The sequence below is a fragment of the Cherax quadricarinatus genome, chromosome 81 (genome assembly GCF_038502225.1).
Source record: "Cherax quadricarinatus isolate ZL_2023a chromosome 81, ASM3850222v1, whole genome shotgun sequence".
NCBI lineage: Eukaryota > Metazoa > Arthropoda > Malacostraca > Decapoda > Parastacidae > Cherax > Cherax quadricarinatus.
In genome coordinates this window covers 13,311,168-13,328,004 of record NC_091372.1, presented here as the reverse complement: position 1 = coordinate 13,328,004, position 16,837 = coordinate 13,311,168, and the positions used below count along the sequence as shown (strand labels likewise).

The following is a 16,837-nucleotide window of genomic DNA, read 5'->3' as shown; positions in this document are numbered from 1 at the left end:
CTCTATAAACATGTACATCCTGGAGCCTACCCATCAATCTTTTATCCACCAATACATAATCTAACAAACTACTTTCATTACGTGCTACATCATACCTTGTATATTTGTTTATCCTCTTTTTCATAAAATATGTATTACCAAATTTCTTTCTACACATAGCTCAATTAAAGGCTCCCCATTTACATTTACCCCTGGCACCCCAAATTTACCTACTACTCCCTCCATAACATTTTTACCCACTTTAGCATTGAAATCCCCAACCACCATTACTCTCACACTTGATTCAAAACTCCCCATGCATTCACTCAACATTTCCCAGAATCTCTCTCTCTCCTCTACACTTCTCTCTTCTCCAGGTGCATACACGCTTACTATAACCCACTTTTCACATCCAATCTTTATTTTACTCCACATAATCCTTGAATTTATACATTTGTAGTCCCTCTTTTCCTGCCATAGCTTATCCTTCAACATTATTGCTACTCCTTCTTTAGCTCTAACTCTATTTGAAACCCCTGACCTAATCCCATTTATTCCTCTCCATTGAAACTCTCCCACCCCCTTCAGCTTTGTTTCACTTAAAGCCAGGACATCCAGTTTCTTCTCATTCATAACATCCACAATCATCTCTTTCTTATCATTTGCACAACATCCACGCACATTCAGACTTCCCACTTTGACAATTTTCTTCTTCTTATTCTTTTTAGTAATCTTTACAGGAAAAGGGGTTACTAGCCCATTGTTCCCGGCATTTTAGTTGACTTTTACAACACGCATGGCTTATGGAGGAAAGATTCTTATTCCACTTCCCCATGGATATAAAAGGAAAAGTAATAAGACCAAGAACTATTAAGATAAAATCAAAGAAAACTCAGATGAGTGTGTATAAATAAACATGTACATGTATGTGTAGTGTGACCTAAGTGTAAGTAGAAGTAGCAAGACATGCCTGTAATCTTGCATATTTATTATTATCATTATTATTATTTTTTTTTTTTTTTTTTTTTTTTTTTTTTTCAACAAGTCGGCCGTCTCCCACCGAGGCAGGGTGACCCAAAAAAGAAAGAAAATCCCCAAAAAGAAAATACTTTCATCATCATTCAACACTTTCACCACACTCGCACATTATCACTGTTTTTGCAGAGGTGCTCAGAATACAACAGTCTAGAAGCATAAACATATAAAGATACACAACATATCCCTCCAAACTGCCAATATCCCAAACCCCTCCTTTAAAGTGCAGGCATTGTACTTCCCATTTCCAGGACTCAAGTCCGACTATATGAAAATAACCGGTTTCCCTGAATCCCTTCACTAAATATTACCCTGCTCACACTCCAACAGATCGTCAGGTCCCAAGTACCATTCGTCTCCATTCACTCCTATCTAACACGCTCACGCACGCTTGCTGGAAGTCCAAGCCCCTTACCCACAAAACCTCCTTTACCCCCTCTCTCCAACCCTTTCGAGGACGACCCCTACCCCGCCTTCCTTCCCCTATAGATTTATATGCTTTCCATGTCATTCTACTGTGATCCATTCTCTCTAAATGACCAAACCACCTCAACAACCCCTCTTCTGCCCTCTGACTAATACTTTTATTAACTCCACACCTTCTCCTAATTTCCACACTCCGAATTTTCTGCATAATATTTACACCACACATTGCCCTTAAACAGGACATCTCCGCTGCCTCCAACCGTCTCCTCGCTGCTGCATTTACCACCCAAGCTTCACACCCATATAAGAGTGTTGGTACTACTATACTTTCATACATTCCCTTCTTTGCCTCCATAGATAACGTTTTTTGACTCCACATATACCTCAACGCACCACTCACCTTTTTTCCCTCATCAATTCTATGATTAACCTCATCCTTCATAAATCCATCCGCCGACACGTCAACTCCCAAGTATCTGAAAACATTCACTTCTTCCATACTCCTCCTCCCCAATTTGATATCCAATTTTTCTTTATCTAAATCATTTGACACCCTCATCACCTTACTCTTTTCTATGTTCACTTTCAACTTTCTACCTTTACACACATTCCCAAACTCATCCACTAACCTTTGCAATTTTTCTTTAGAATCTCCCATAAGCACAGTATCATCAGCAAAAAGTAACTGTGTCAATTCCCATTTTGAATTTGATTCCCCATAATTTAATCCCACCCCTCTCCCAAACACCCTAGCATTTACTTCCTTTACAACCCCATCTATAAATATATTAAACAACCATGGTGACATTACACATCCCTGTCTAAGACCTACTTTTACCGGGAAGTAGTCTCCCTCTCTTCTACACACCCTAACCTGAGCCTCACTATCCTCATAAAAACTCTTTACAGCATTTAATAACTTACCACCTATTCCATATACTTGCAACATCTGCCACATTGCTCCTCTATCCACTCTATCATATGCCTTTTCTAAATCCATAAATGCAATAAAAACTTCCCTATCTTTATCTAAATACTGTTCACATATATGCTTCAATGTAAACACCTGATCTACACATCCCCTACCCACTCTAAAACCTCCTTGCTCATCCGCAATCCTACATTCTGTCTTACCTCTAATTCTTTCAATTATAACCCTACCGTACACTTTTCCTGGTATACTCAGTAAGCTTATTCCTCTATAATTTTTACAGTCTCTTTTGTCCCCTTTCCCTTTATATAAAGGGACTATACATGCTCTCTGCCAATCCCTAGGTACCTTCCCCTCTTTCATACATTTATTAAACAAAAGTACCAACCACTCCAACACTATATCCCCCCCTGCTTTTAACATTTCTGTCATGATCCCATCAGTTCCAGCTGCTTTACCCCCTTTCATTTTACGTAATGCCTCACGTACCTCCCCCACACTTACATTCTGCTCTTCTTCACTCCTAAAAGATGGTATACCTCCCTGACCAGTGCATGAAATTACTGCCTCTGTTTCTTCCTTAACATTTAAAAGTTCCTCAAAATATTCTCGCCATCTACCCAATACGTCCATCTCCCCATCTACTAACTCCCCTACTCTGTTTTTAACTGACAAATCCATATTTTCCCTAGGCTTTCTTAACTTGTTTAACTCACTCCAAAATTTTTTCTTATTTTCATTAAAATTTCTTGACAGTGCCTCTCCCACTCTATCATCTGCTCTCCTTTTGCACTCTCTCACCACTCTCTTTACCTTTCTTTTACTCTCCATATACTCTGCTCTTCTTATAACACTTCTGCTTTGTAAAAACCTCTCATAAGCTACCTTTTTCTCTTTTATCACACCCTTTACTTCATCATTCCACCAATCACTCCTCTTTCCTCCTGCCCCCACCCTCCTATAACCACAAACTTCTGCCCCACATTCTAATACTGCATTTTTAAAACTATTCCAACCCTCTTCAACCCCCCCACTACTCATCTTTGCACTAGCCCACCTTTCTGCCAATAGTCGCTTATATCTCACCCGAACTTCCTCCTCCCTTAGTTTATACACTTTCACTTCCCTCTTACTTGTTGTTGCCACCTTCCTCTTTTCCCATCTACCTCTTACTCTAACTGTAGCTACAACTAAATAATGATCCGATATATCAGTTGCCCCTCTATAAACATGTACATCCTGGAGCCTACCCATCAACCTTTTATCCACCAATACATAATCTAATAAACTACTTTCATTACGTGCTACATCATACCTTGTATATTTATTTATCCTCTTTTTCATAAAATATGTATTACTTATTACCAAATTTCTTTCTACACATAGCTCAATTAAAGGCTCCCCATTTACATTTACCCCTGGCACCCCAAATTTACCTACTACTCCCTCCATAACATTTTTACCCACTTTAGCATTAAAATCCCCAACCACCATTACTCTCACACTTGATTCAAAACTCCCCACGCATTCACTCAACATTTCCCAAAATCTCTCTCTCTCCTCTACACTTCTCTCTTCTCCAGGTGCATACACGCTTATTATAACCCACTTTTCACATCCAATCTTTATTTTACTCCACATAATCCTTGAATTAATACATTTATAGTCCCTCTTTTCCTGCCATAGCTTATCCTTCAACATTATTGCTACTCCTTCTTTAGCTCTAACTCTATTTGAAACCCCTGACCTAATCCCATTTATTCCTCTCCACTGAAACTCTCCCACCCCCTTCAGCTTTGTTTCACTTAAAGCCAGGACATCCAGCTTCTTCTCATTCATAACATCCACAATCATCTCTTTCTTATCATCTGCACAACATCCACGCACATTCAGACTTCCCACTTTGACAATTTTCTTCTTCTTATTCTTTTTAGTAATCTTTATTATTATTATTATATAAATTATTTGTAATTTTTATTCAGACAAAAAATATAAGATTTACTGTTATTCCTTATTGCAATAATTGTATAAATAATGTCAACCCATTCACGACTGCATATTGGAATGGACAGTGACGTCATTTGTTTACTCTGAAACAGGCAAGCAATGGACCATTTCTCCTAGATTGAGCTCTATTTCAAGGTACTTTTCGTCGTGAAAGCAATCAAAATCATATCTATTTCTGTAATATATCTTCCATTCTATCAAATGAGACCAAAAAAACGAGAATACAACCATAAAAACCATTCGAAATTACCACTAAGGGGTGGCTAATTGCTGAGAAGTGAACTCCATTATTTATGCTTAGATTGCTTCCATTTTTGGTGTAGGTTAAGAAGCATCTTTCCATCACACATTGCCCAAGTTTCAATAAGATAGTCCAACAAACAAATGAGATACAATTCCCTAGATCAAGAGCAAGAGCCCCTCACCAGCGTCAAGGAACCTGCCTTGAGGTCTGCTCGCTTGTGGAAATTTTGCTCGCGTATGGAAGCAAAAAATTGACCCATCGACTGCTCGTATTTGGAAAAACTCGCACGTGGACACGCTGGCAAGTAGAGGTTCCACTGTATAATCATTTTAGGTAGTAGTAGCAATACTTGTGGTAATGGTGGTGGTAGTAGTAGTAGTAGTAGTAGTAGTACAGGTTGACCATCACTAATCTGGCATCATCAGGACCTGTAAGATGCCAGATTAGCGATTTTGCAGGATTACAGAGTCGACAGGTTAAATACAATTTAACCCATCCGAGATTTCACCCACTTTACGCCATATTTTTGGCCCATTCCATTGTTCCAGTCTACCAAACTCATAGCTATTTTGCTAGTATTCCTTATATTCTGTCGACTGAGTACAAGAAATCGCCCATTTACCCATTTCAACAACCGAACAAAGTGGTCAGAAATTGGTAATTTGGCCAATTTCATGCAAATTTCAAGAGATGCCAATTTCAAAACAGGGTCCAGAATAAACAATTCAGACATTCCCAGCACTAAAATAATATTTTCTCTATTCATTATTCATGTCTCCAGGCCCCTCTTATATTACGCTTGCTTTCTATTTTGAATATTTATTCACACAAAAATTAGAAAATTTACTGATATGCAGACTACTGCATTATTGTAATAATTGTATAAATAATGTCAACCCATTCATGACTGTGTATTAGACAAGCCAGTTGGACACATACTAGATGGTGACGTTATTTGTTTACTATTGAACACTGGCAAAAATCGAACATTTCCACTACTTTGAGCTCAATTTCAAGGTACTTTTCGTCGTGAAACCAATTAAAATCATATCTATTTCTGCAATATATCTTCCATTCTATCAAATGAGACTAAAAAAATGAGAATACAACCATAAAAACCATATGAAAACACACCACAAAGTCACTGTTTTACACCAAAAACATTGTCGCAGGCTTTTCTCATTTTGCACTGCATACTGCAGGACTTTTTTATATAGTGCACACTTACCACACAGACCTATTCTCTCTTATGTAGGCCCAAATTTACCAGTCACAGCTTATATCTGAGTAAGCTGAGCTCATGGTGACCGACAGTGGCTTCAAAGCCACTGTATCTTTTATGGACACAATGTAGTGTATGTGCGTTACACAAAGAGAAGCATTTCTTTTATTCATTGGAACCATGGCTAGAGCTAAAAGTGAGCAGGTTATAACAATAAATGGAGAAAGAGAGACTGGAATGACTTGTGCAGCAAGAAGAGCAACCCAACAGTAACACCAGGTTGGTGTGGTGACCCCGCAAATTTGAAATTATACTAGCTGAAATTAGTGGCGCATTACTGATGGAACAGGATTACTGATTGCCAGATTAGTGATGGATGACCTGTACTTTGGTGGTGGTGGTGGTGGTGTTGTAATGGTGGTAGTGCTGGTGGTGGAGTGGTGGTGGTGGGGTAGTAATGGCAGCAGCAGCAGCTAAGTGATGGCAGGGTTTATTGCTTTGAGGAGAATTCTTGCTAATACTCGAGATGATGAAGCTGCCTTTATTCCGTTTGCATTAAAAATAGTGATTATTGATGATTTAAGGCATTTACATCTTTGGAAATTGGGTTCTTTTATCACTAGGCAAGCATCATTGAATTTCATCAGATGGTTGGCAGAATTCCAGTGTTGTACACAGGCACTGTTCAAATTATTCCTACATGCATTATGTTCATCGAGACATTTTCAAGGTTTCTTGCCATTTCACCTATGTATATTCTATCACAACCTCAGTGGGGGATAGTATAAACCCCTGCATTGACTGGGTCAATGTTTTTCAATTTCATCCTAGTCAGATCTTTTATGGAAGTACTGGCTGAGATGGCGACTCTAGTATTAGTTTATGCAAGTACGTACTTCTGAGACATTCAATGCAACCTGGCTATAGGGAAGGATTATAACTTTGCTGGGAGTGGTGTTAGTGTGCGGAGAACTGATGATATGAAGGGTTCTTTTTTTGTAGTCTTTGATGAAAAAGGAAAGGAAATGTAGATCGGTGAAGGTTTGGTGTATGCCTGTACACACTCTTGTCAGGAACTCTGGACTGCAAATGTGGTATGCTCTTATGAAAAATTCAATGGTGATGCCTCTTTTGGTCTTAGTATCGTGACTTGAACAGAAGTGTGTGAGATCATTTTTGTTTGTAGGCTTCCTGCAAACTTGAAACCTTAGTGTTTTATCTACTTTGTGAATGAAGATGTCTAGAAAGGATAACTTTTCACTGGACTCATTTTCAAGTGTAAACTGGTTAGCTGGTTCAACTGCACTGAGCATTCCCTGAAGATTCTGCATATCAAAACATTTGGGAGTTATTATGAGGATGTCGTCCACGTAATGCAACCAAGTGACACTGGTGGGGATGATGTTGGCAAAGCGTTCAGCATCAGGCGTTCCATATGCAAGCTGGCTAAGACAGCACTGATGGGGACACCATTCCCATACCATTGGTTTGTTTGTAGAGTCTGTTATTGAAAGAAAAGCAGTTGAAATTAATGCAGAGTTCAATCAGGTCAACAAAATCTCCAGGAGGTAGAGGAAGATTGAGGTCCTGATTGACTTTACATCACAGAATATCAATGGCTTGTGTGATGGGTACTTTAGTGAAGAAGGAAGTTACATCCAAACTACTTAGTTTCTTGCTTCAGATGGAGAGGTCTCTGATGCAGTTGAGGAGGTCGCCTGAATGCTTTAGATGGGCAGGGCTGATGGTCCCCAGAAGGCAAGAAAGATGTTTGGCGAGAACTCTGGCTAATTTGTGCCTATACCTAATGCGATTGGCCTCGGAGGAATATTACATTTATGGGTCTTTGGTAGTCCATACATGCGAGAGGTTTAGGGTTGCTGGGTATCAAATTGTCACATTAGTTGTACTTGTGTCCTTTTGCCTAACATACTGTTGGCAATTCTACTAACATTATAACAAAGTTTACTGTAAAACAGTATGGGGTATTAAGCCACCAGCAGCCTCATACATCTCGTGTTTACTGCACCTCTTGATAACATCCTTTTCCCTTATGCTTGATTTAATCTTGTGTTTTATTCATCATGGCTCCTAATGTCTGTAGTCTAGGAGCAATAGGTTATATCATATAGCCTTGGTGTGTAGTAGGCTATACTATCTAGGTTTGTGTAAGTACACTCTATAACATTCACACAACAGCAAAATCGCCTAACGATGCATTTCTCAGAAAGTATCCCCATCTTAAGTGACACACAACTATATAGTGGTGCCAACACGTGTATATGGGAATGAGGTATGAACTTTAAATGCTGCAGTGAAACAGAGGCTGAAGGAAATAGAGATGTCATGTTTTAGTGCAATGTGTGGTGTGAATATCATGCAGAGGATTAAAAGCACAGACATTAAAACAATGTGGGGTGACCAAGAGTATAATTCAGAGATATGTGAAGGTGCTGCTGAGGTGGTTTGTGCATGTAGAGCATATGGACAGGGATAGGTTGACCTAGAGGGTGTATAAATCTGAAATGGAAGGTAGGAGGGGTAGGGGGTCATTCCAGGAATGGTTGGAGTGAGGGAGGGGTTACAAAAGGCTATTGAGTTTTAGGGGCTTGAGCATCCAGCAGGCTTGTGTAAGCATGTTAGATAGGAGTGACTAGAGGCAAGTGGTTTTTTAATGAACATGCTGTTGGAGTGTGAGCAGGGTAATGTTTATGAAAGGATTCTGGAAAACCAAATAGCTGGACATGAGTCCAGTGTCTGCACTCAGGACTGGGGATGTTGCAGAGGGGTAATCTGATTGTAATGTCAGCACACTTCTACAAAATACAGCAATTAACTAAATGCTGATCAATGTTTATTTTGGGTCACCCTGCCTTGGTTGGTGAGTTAAGAACTAGTAGCAGCTCTGCCTCAAGAAGTGCTTAACACAATACTTACCAGAAGATCAAGCATCCACGGTGACAGAGGTTCAAAGCCTTCAAAACGACCACGAAGATCTCGTAGTAATCGGATGAGAACTTTAATAGTGGAGTGATGGGCATTCTCCTCAAACCATCGGCTGAAATCAACACAAAATTATCAAAACTTTTCTCAACAGTTTAAGGTTGGCACTAAGACTTTAAAACAGTGTAGCAACAACATTCTGATTATTGTTCAACATGGTGCTATGTATTAATGTTGATGACAAGCATAAATAATTATGAATAGTTATGAAATAAAATTATACAAGAAGAATGCTACTTTCTTTTCTCCTTTTGGGCCACCCCGCCTAGGTGGGACACAGCCGGTGTGTTGAAAGAAAGAAAGAAAGAATGCTATTCAGTAGGCTGGTAGACAGCAACCACCCAGGGAGTTACTAACTTCCTGCCAAATGAGTGTGAAATGGAATCCTGTAGTTGTTTTACACTATGGTAGGATTGCTGGTGTCTTTTTCTTTCTGTCTCATAAGTCTTTATGTACCTGGAGGAGAGACGAGTGCCGAGTTGAGAGATTTTGGGAGATACTGAATATGTTGGGAGTTTTGAACTAGGTGAGAGAGTAACTGTTCCCTATTTGTATGTCTCTTAGCAATAAGAAGGCTGTAAAATGAGCTAATGTAGGTAACAGCTCGTATCCTGTAAATAAAGGTAGGAACCCTTAACCTAATCTTGTAAAACTCTCATGAAGAAAAAGAGGAAAAGAGACAAAGAGAAAGGCGACTCTGGCCCTCAATTTTGTATGCACATCCCATATACATCACTACACCTTAAGAGAAAAGTACATATTGAGTTCAAAACAAGTTCACTGGAAGACAACTACTCGCAACTACTGGACCATTATGATAGTCTTGGATGCAATGCAAGACAGTGGGAATGCTTCCATGGACAAAGTTCTTTGTCTCCACAGACTCCTCGCTCACCTTTTACCTCCCCAGGCCCCGTATAACCTCCCCAGGCCCCTAATAACCTCTCCTGGACCCGTATACCCTCCCCAGGCCCCTAATAACCCCCTCGTCAATTCTATGATTCACCTCATCTGACATGTCCACTCTTAAATATCTAAATACATTCATCTCCTCCATACTCTCTGCCTCCAATTTGATATCTAATCTTTCGTTGCCTAATATTTTTGTTATCCTCATCACCTTACTCTTTCCTATATTCACTTTTAATTTTCTTCTTTTACATACCCTACGAAACTCATCCACCAACCTCTGCAACTTCTTTTCAGAATCTCCCAAAAGCACAGTGTCATCAGCAAAGAGCAACTGTGACAACTCCCACTTTGTGTTATTCTTTATCTTTTAACCCCATACCTCTTGCCAACAACTGAGCATTCACTTCTCTTACTACTCCATCTATAAATAAATTGAACATCCATGGTGACATCACACATTCTTGTCTAAGGCCTACTTTTACTGGAAATAATCTCCCTCTCTCCTACATATGTAGGAGAGAGGGAGATTTGGAGAGACTGTTAATAAAATCATTAATTATTCACTGGGAAACTTAATGACAGCCATGTAGTAGGATGGTAGACAGCAACCACCCAGGGGGGTACTACTGTCCTGCCAAGTGAGTGTGAAATGAAAGCCTGTAATTGTTTTACATAATGGTAGGATTGCTGGTGTCTTTTGTCTGTCTCATAAATATGCAAGATTACAGGTATGTCTTCCTACTTCTATTTACACTTAGGTCACACTACACATACATGTACAAGTAGTTTGTTAGATTATGTATTGGTGGATAAAAGGTAGATGGGTAGGCTCTAGGATGTACACGTTTATAGAGGGGCAACTGATATATCGGATCATTATTTAGTTGCAGCTACAGTTAAGAGTAAGAGGTAGATGGGAAAAAGAGGAAAATGGCAACAACAAGCAAGAGGGAGGTGAAAGTGTATAAACTAAGGGAGGAGGAAGTTCAGGTGAGATATAAGCAACTATTGGCAGAAAAGTGGGCTGGTGCAAGTATGTGTAGTGGGGGGGGGGGGGGGGGGGTTGAAGAGGGTTGGAATAGTTTTAAAAATGCAGTATTAGAATGTGGGGCAGAAGTTTGTGGTTACAGAAGGGTAGGTGCAAGAGGAAAGAGGAGTAATTCGTGGAATGAAAAAGTAAAGGGTGTGATAAAAGAGAAAAAGCTAGCTTATGAGAGGTTTTTACAAAGCAGAAGTGTTATAAGAAGAGTAGAGTATATGGAGAGTAAAAAAGGTGAAGAAAGTGGTGAGAGAGTGCAAAAGGAGAGCAGATGATAGAGTGGGAGAAACACTGTCAAGAAATTTTAATGAAAATAAGAAAAAATTTTGGAGTGAGTTAAGCAACTTAGGAAAGCCTAGGGAACGAATGGATTTGTCAGTTAAAAACAGAGTAGGGGAGTTAGTAGATGGGGAGATGGAGATTTGGGTAGATGGCGAGAATATTTTGAGGAACTTTTAAATGTCGACGAAGAAAAGGAAGCGGTAATTTCATGCACTGGCCACGGAGGCATACCATCTTTTAGGAGTGAAGAAGAGCAGGATGTGAGTGTGGGGGAGGTGCGTGAGGCATTACGTAGAATGAAAGGGGGTAAAGCAGCTGGAACTGACGGGATCATGACAAAAATGTTAAAAGCAGGGGAGGATATAGTGTTGGAGTGGTTGGTGCAATTATTTAATAAATGTATGGAAGAGGGTAAGGTACCTAGGGATTGGCAGAGAGCATGCATAGTTCCTTTGTATAAAGGCAAAGGGGACAAAAGAGAGTGCAAAAATTATAGGGGGATAAGTCTGTTGAGTATACCTGGTAAAGTGTATGGTAGAGTTATTACTGAAAGAATTACGAGTAAGACGAAGAATAGGATAGCAGATGAACAAGGAGGCTTTAGGAAAGGTAGGGGGTGTGTGGACCAGGTGTTTACAGTGAAACATGTAAGTGAACAGTATTTAGATAAGGCTAAAGAGGTTTTTATGGCATTTGTGGATTTGGAAAAGGCGTATGACAGGGTGCATAGGGGGGCAATGTGGCAGATGTTACAGGTGTATGGTGTAGGAGGTACGTTACTGAAAGCAGTGAAGAGTTTTTACGAGGATAGTGAGGCTCAAGTTAGAGTATGTAGGAAAGAGGGAGATTATTTCCCAGTAAAAGTAGGCCTTAGACAAGGATGTGAGATGTCACGGTGGTTGTTTAATATATTTATAGATGGGGTTGTAAGAGAAGTAAATGCGAGGGTCTTGGCATAAGGCATGGCGTTAAAAGATAAAGAATCACACAAAGTGGGAGTTGTCACAGTTGCTCTTTGCTGATGACACTGCCCTCTTGGGAGATTCTGAAGAGAAGTTGCAGAGGCTGGTGGATGAATTTGTTAGGGTATGCAAAAGAAGAAAATTAAAAGTGAATACAGGAAAGAGTAAGGTTATGAGGATAACAAAAAGATTAGGTGATGAAAGATTGGATATCAAATTGGAGGGAGAGTATGGAGGAGGTGAATGTATTCAGATACTTGGGAGTAGACGTGTCAGCGGATGGGTCTATGAAAGATGAGGTGAATCATAGAATTGATGAGGGGAAAAGGGTGAGTGGTGCACTTAGGAGTCTGTGGAGACAAAGAACTTTGTCCTTGGAGGCAAAGAGGGGAATGTATGAGAGTATAGTTTTACCAACGCTCTTATATGGGTATGAAGCATGGGTGATGAATGTTGCAGTGAGGAGAAGGCTGGAGGCAGTGGAGATGTCATGTCTGAGGGCAATGTGTGGTGTGTATACAATGCAAAGAATTCGTAGTTTGGAAGTTAGGAGGAGGTGCGGGATTACCAAAACTGTTGTCCAGAGGGCTGAGGAAGGGTTGTTGAGGTGGTTCTGACATGTAGAGAGATTGGAGCGAAACAGAATGACTTCAAGAGCGTATCAGTCTGTAGTGGAAGGAAGGCGGGGTAGGGGTCAGCCTAGGAAAGGTTGGAGGGAGAGGGTAAAGGAGGTTTTGTGTGCGAGGGGCTTGGACTTCCAGCAGGCATGCGTGAGCGTGTTTGATAGGAGTGAATAGAGACAAATGGTTTTTAATACTTGACGTGCTGTTGGAGTGTGAGCAAAGTAACATTTATGAAGGGATTCAGGGAAACCGGCAGGCCGGACTTGAGTCCTAGAGATGGGAAGTACAGTGCCTGCACTCTGAAGGAGGGGTGTTAATGTTGCAGTTTAAAAACTGTAGTGTAAAGCACCCTTCTGGCAAGACAGTGATGGAGTGAATGATGGAGAAAGTTTTTCTTTTTTCGGGCCACCCTGCCTTGGTGGGAATCAGCCAGCGTGTTAATAATAATAAATAAAATGTATGAAAGAGGGGAAGGTACCTAGGGATTGGCAGAGAGCATGTATAGTCCTTTTATATAAAGGGAAAGGGGACAAAAGAGATTGTAAAAATTATAGAGGAATAAGTTTACTGAGTATACCAGGAAAAGTGTATGGTAGGGTTATAATTGAAAGAATTAGAGGTAAGACAGAATGTAGGATTGAGGATGAGCAAGGAGGTTTCAGAGTGGGTAGGGGATGTGTAGATCAAGTGTTTACATTGAAGCATATATGTGAACAGTATTTAGAGGAAGGTAGGGAAGTTTTTTGTAGGTAGTAGGTTGGTAGACAGCAACCTCCCAGGGAGGTGCTACCGTCCTGCCAAGTGAGTGTAAAACGAAAGCCTGTAATTGTTTTACATGATGGTAGGATTGCTGGTGTCTTTTGTCGGTCTTATAAATATGCAAAATTACAGGTATGTCTTGCTACTTCTACTTACACTTAGGTCACACTACACATACATGTACAAGCATATATATACACACCCCTCTGGGTTTTCTTCTATTTTCTTTCTAATTCTTGTTTATTTCCTCTTATCTCCATGGGGAAGTGGAACAGAATTCTTCCTCTGTAAGCCATGTGTGTCGTAAGAGGTGACTAAAATGCTGGGAGCAAGGGGCTAGTAACTCCTCCTGTATACATTACTAAATTTATAAGGAGAAACTTTAGTTTTTTCTTTTGGGCCACCCCACCTCAGTGGGATATGGCTGGTACATTGAAAGAAGAAAGAAGGGAAGTTTTTATTGCATTTATGGATTTAGAAGAGGCATATGATAGAGTGGATAGGGGAACAATGTGGCAGATGTTGCAAGTATATGGAATAGGTGGTAAGTTACTAAATGCTATAAATGAGTTTTTATGAGGATAGTGAAGCTCAGGTTAGGGTGTGTAGAAGAGAGGGAGAATACTTCCCGGTAAAAGTAGGCCTTAGACAGGGATGTGTAATGTCACCATGGTTGTTTAATATATTTATAGATGGGGTTGTAAAAGAAGTAAATGCTAGGGTGTTCGGGAGAGGGGTGGGATTAAATTATGGGGAATTAAATACAAAATGGGAATTGACACAGTTACTTTTTGCTTATGATACTGTGCTTATGGGAGATTCTAAAGAAAAATTGCAAAGGTTAGTGGATGAGTTTGGGAGTGTGTGTAAAGGTAGAAAGTTGAAAGTGAACATAAAAAAGAGTAAGGTGATGAGGGTATCAAATGATTTACATAAAGAAAAATTGAATATCAAATTGGGGAGGAGTATGGAAGAAGTGAATGTTTTCAGATACTTGGGAGTTGACGTGTCAGCGGATGGATTTATGAAGGATGAGGTTAATCATAGAGTTGATGAGGGAAAAAAGGCGAGTGGTGCGTTGAGATATATGTGGAGACAAAAAACGATATCTATGGAGGCAGAGAAGGGAATGTATGAAAGTATAGTAGTACCAACACTCTTATATGAGTGTGTAGCTTGGGTTGTGAATGCAGCAGCAAGGAGGCGGTTGGAGGCAGTGGAGATGTCCGGGCTAAGTGCAATGTGTGGTGTAAATATTATGCAGAAAATTCGGAGTGTGGAAATTAGGAGAAGGTGTGGAGTTAATAAAAGTATTAGTCAGAGGGCAGAAGAGGGGTTGTTGAGGTGGTTTGGTCATTTAGAGAGAATGGACCAAAGTAGAATGACATGGAGAGCGTATAAATCTGTAGGGAAAGGAAGGCGGGGTAGGGGTCGTCCTCGAAAAGGTTGGAAGGAAGGGGTAAGGGAGGTTTTGTGGGCGAGGGGCTTGGACTTTCAGCAGGCGTGCATGAGCGTGTTCGATAGGAGTGAATGGAGACGAATGGTATTTGGGACCTGACGATCTGTTGGAGTGTGAGCAGGGTAATATTTAGTGAAGGAATTCAGGGAAACCAGTTATTTTTATATAGCCGGACTTGAGTCCTGGAAATGGGAAGTACAATGCCTGCACTCTAAAGGAGGGGTTCGGGATATTAGCAGTTTGGAGGGATATGTTGTGTATCTTTATACGTATATGCTTCTAAACTGTTGTGTTCTGAGCACCTCTGCAAAAACAGTGATTATGTGTGAGTGAGGTGAAAGTGTTGAATGATGATGGAAGTACAGTGGACCCCCAGTTAACGATATTTTTTCACTCCAGAAGTATGTTCAGGTGCCAGTACTGACCGAATTTGTTCCCATAAGAAATATTGTGAAGTAGATTAGTCCATTTCAGACCCCCAAACATACACGTACAAACGCAGTTACATAAATACACTTACATAATTGGTCGCATTCGGAGGTAATCGTTATGCGGGGGTCCACTGTATTTTCTTTTTGGGGATTTTCTTTCTTTTTGGGTCACCCTGCCTGGGTGGGAGACGGCTGACTTGTTAAAAAAAAAAAAAATGTAATATACCTGTGTCTGATGGCAGCAAGGTGTGACTGGAGAATTTTCTGGTCAAGATGCAGTTCCGGATCCAATTTCCGCAAGTTCTGGTGAATGGTAGTGACCAGGACCCGTACTGTAGCCTCACTGTTGCTGATCTCAAAGCCCCGGTCATTAGGAAGCATTGTTAAAACTAGCACTGTAACGAAGAAACCATTATACACTATATAATATTTCCACCAATATGTATCCTCTTAAGTATTTATCAAATATGCTATGTATGGTAGGTGATAAACAATATCATTAGTTAAATCTGAGGATATATAAACCCAGAAAATGTTGACTACTGATGCGGATACAACAATATACAATACTCCCACCTGTGACGACACAGTATACCATCAATTAACACTAAAATATCCTAATGTAACATTAATAATCAAGAAATACACAGGGAAGTACAAGTATATGTACATATACTGAAGTTTTTAAGATTAACCTGCCATCTTATACTATTGTTACACAAGAATGCTAAATATTAAACAGGCTTCCATTTCAGAGGACAACTGTGCAGTGGACAAAAGAGATAGTATATCATTTAATTCTAGATTCCGTAACACAATATCCATAAGCAGAGACTGATGCAAGTATTAAGAGGTCCATGTATGATTATCCACAAGCTGAGATTGTGATGAAATTATTTAAAGGTTCATTATGATTACAAGGCATACAATGAAAGTTGCCTGGAGTAGCCATGAAAATACCAACAGAAAGGATAAAACTGCCCCAAGGCAGTTGTTAAATTTTACAATTAACAAAACAATACAGTTTTAGTTATCTGCATGGGCAGGTCGCTTGTGCCTCTCGGAACTACTGGACCACTATAATATAGTCTTGGATGTAATGGAAGACAAACAAAATCCAGATGTACTATACAGAGATTCTGCAAAAGCCTTTGATTAAGTGCGATCAAGGTGTAATAGCACACAAAATGCATGCTAAAGGAATAATTGGCAAAGTGGGCAGATGGAGCTTCAACTCTCTAACTAATCCAACAGAAACAGTAGGGGTAAACAGAGTTACATCGGAAGCTGCCATAGTGAACAGCTCTGTTCCACAAGGCACAGTACTCGCTCCCATCCTGTTCCTCATCCTCATATCAGACATAGACAGAGATGTAAACTATAACACCATGTCATCCTCTGCAGATGATACTAGGATCAACTTGAGACTGTCATCCACTGAGGACACAGTAAACTGCCAATAAGACATAAACCAAGTTTTCCAAGGGGGCAACAGAAAACAATATGATGTTCAATGAAGACAA

General features: G+C 40.0%; 1 protein-coding gene across 5 annotated transcripts in view; it reads right to left on the bottom strand.

Annotated features, from left to right (window-relative positions):
• Positions 1–16,837, bottom strand: part of LOC128699842 (interleukin enhancer-binding factor 2 homolog) — a 76,811-nt gene that overhangs the window by 46,670 nt on the left and 13,304 nt on the right. For all 5 annotated transcript variants that reach the window (XM_053792629.1, XM_053792628.2, XM_053792631.2 and 2 more), the window contains exons 5-6: positions 15,541–15,709; positions 8,782–8,902 (exon numbers count right to left, since the gene is read on the bottom strand). In XM_053792629.1, coding sequence (XP_053648604.1) covers positions 8,782–8,902; positions 15,541–15,709 — 290 coding nt within the window. The remainder of the gene's footprint in view (positions 1–8,781; positions 8,903–15,540; positions 15,710–16,837) is intronic.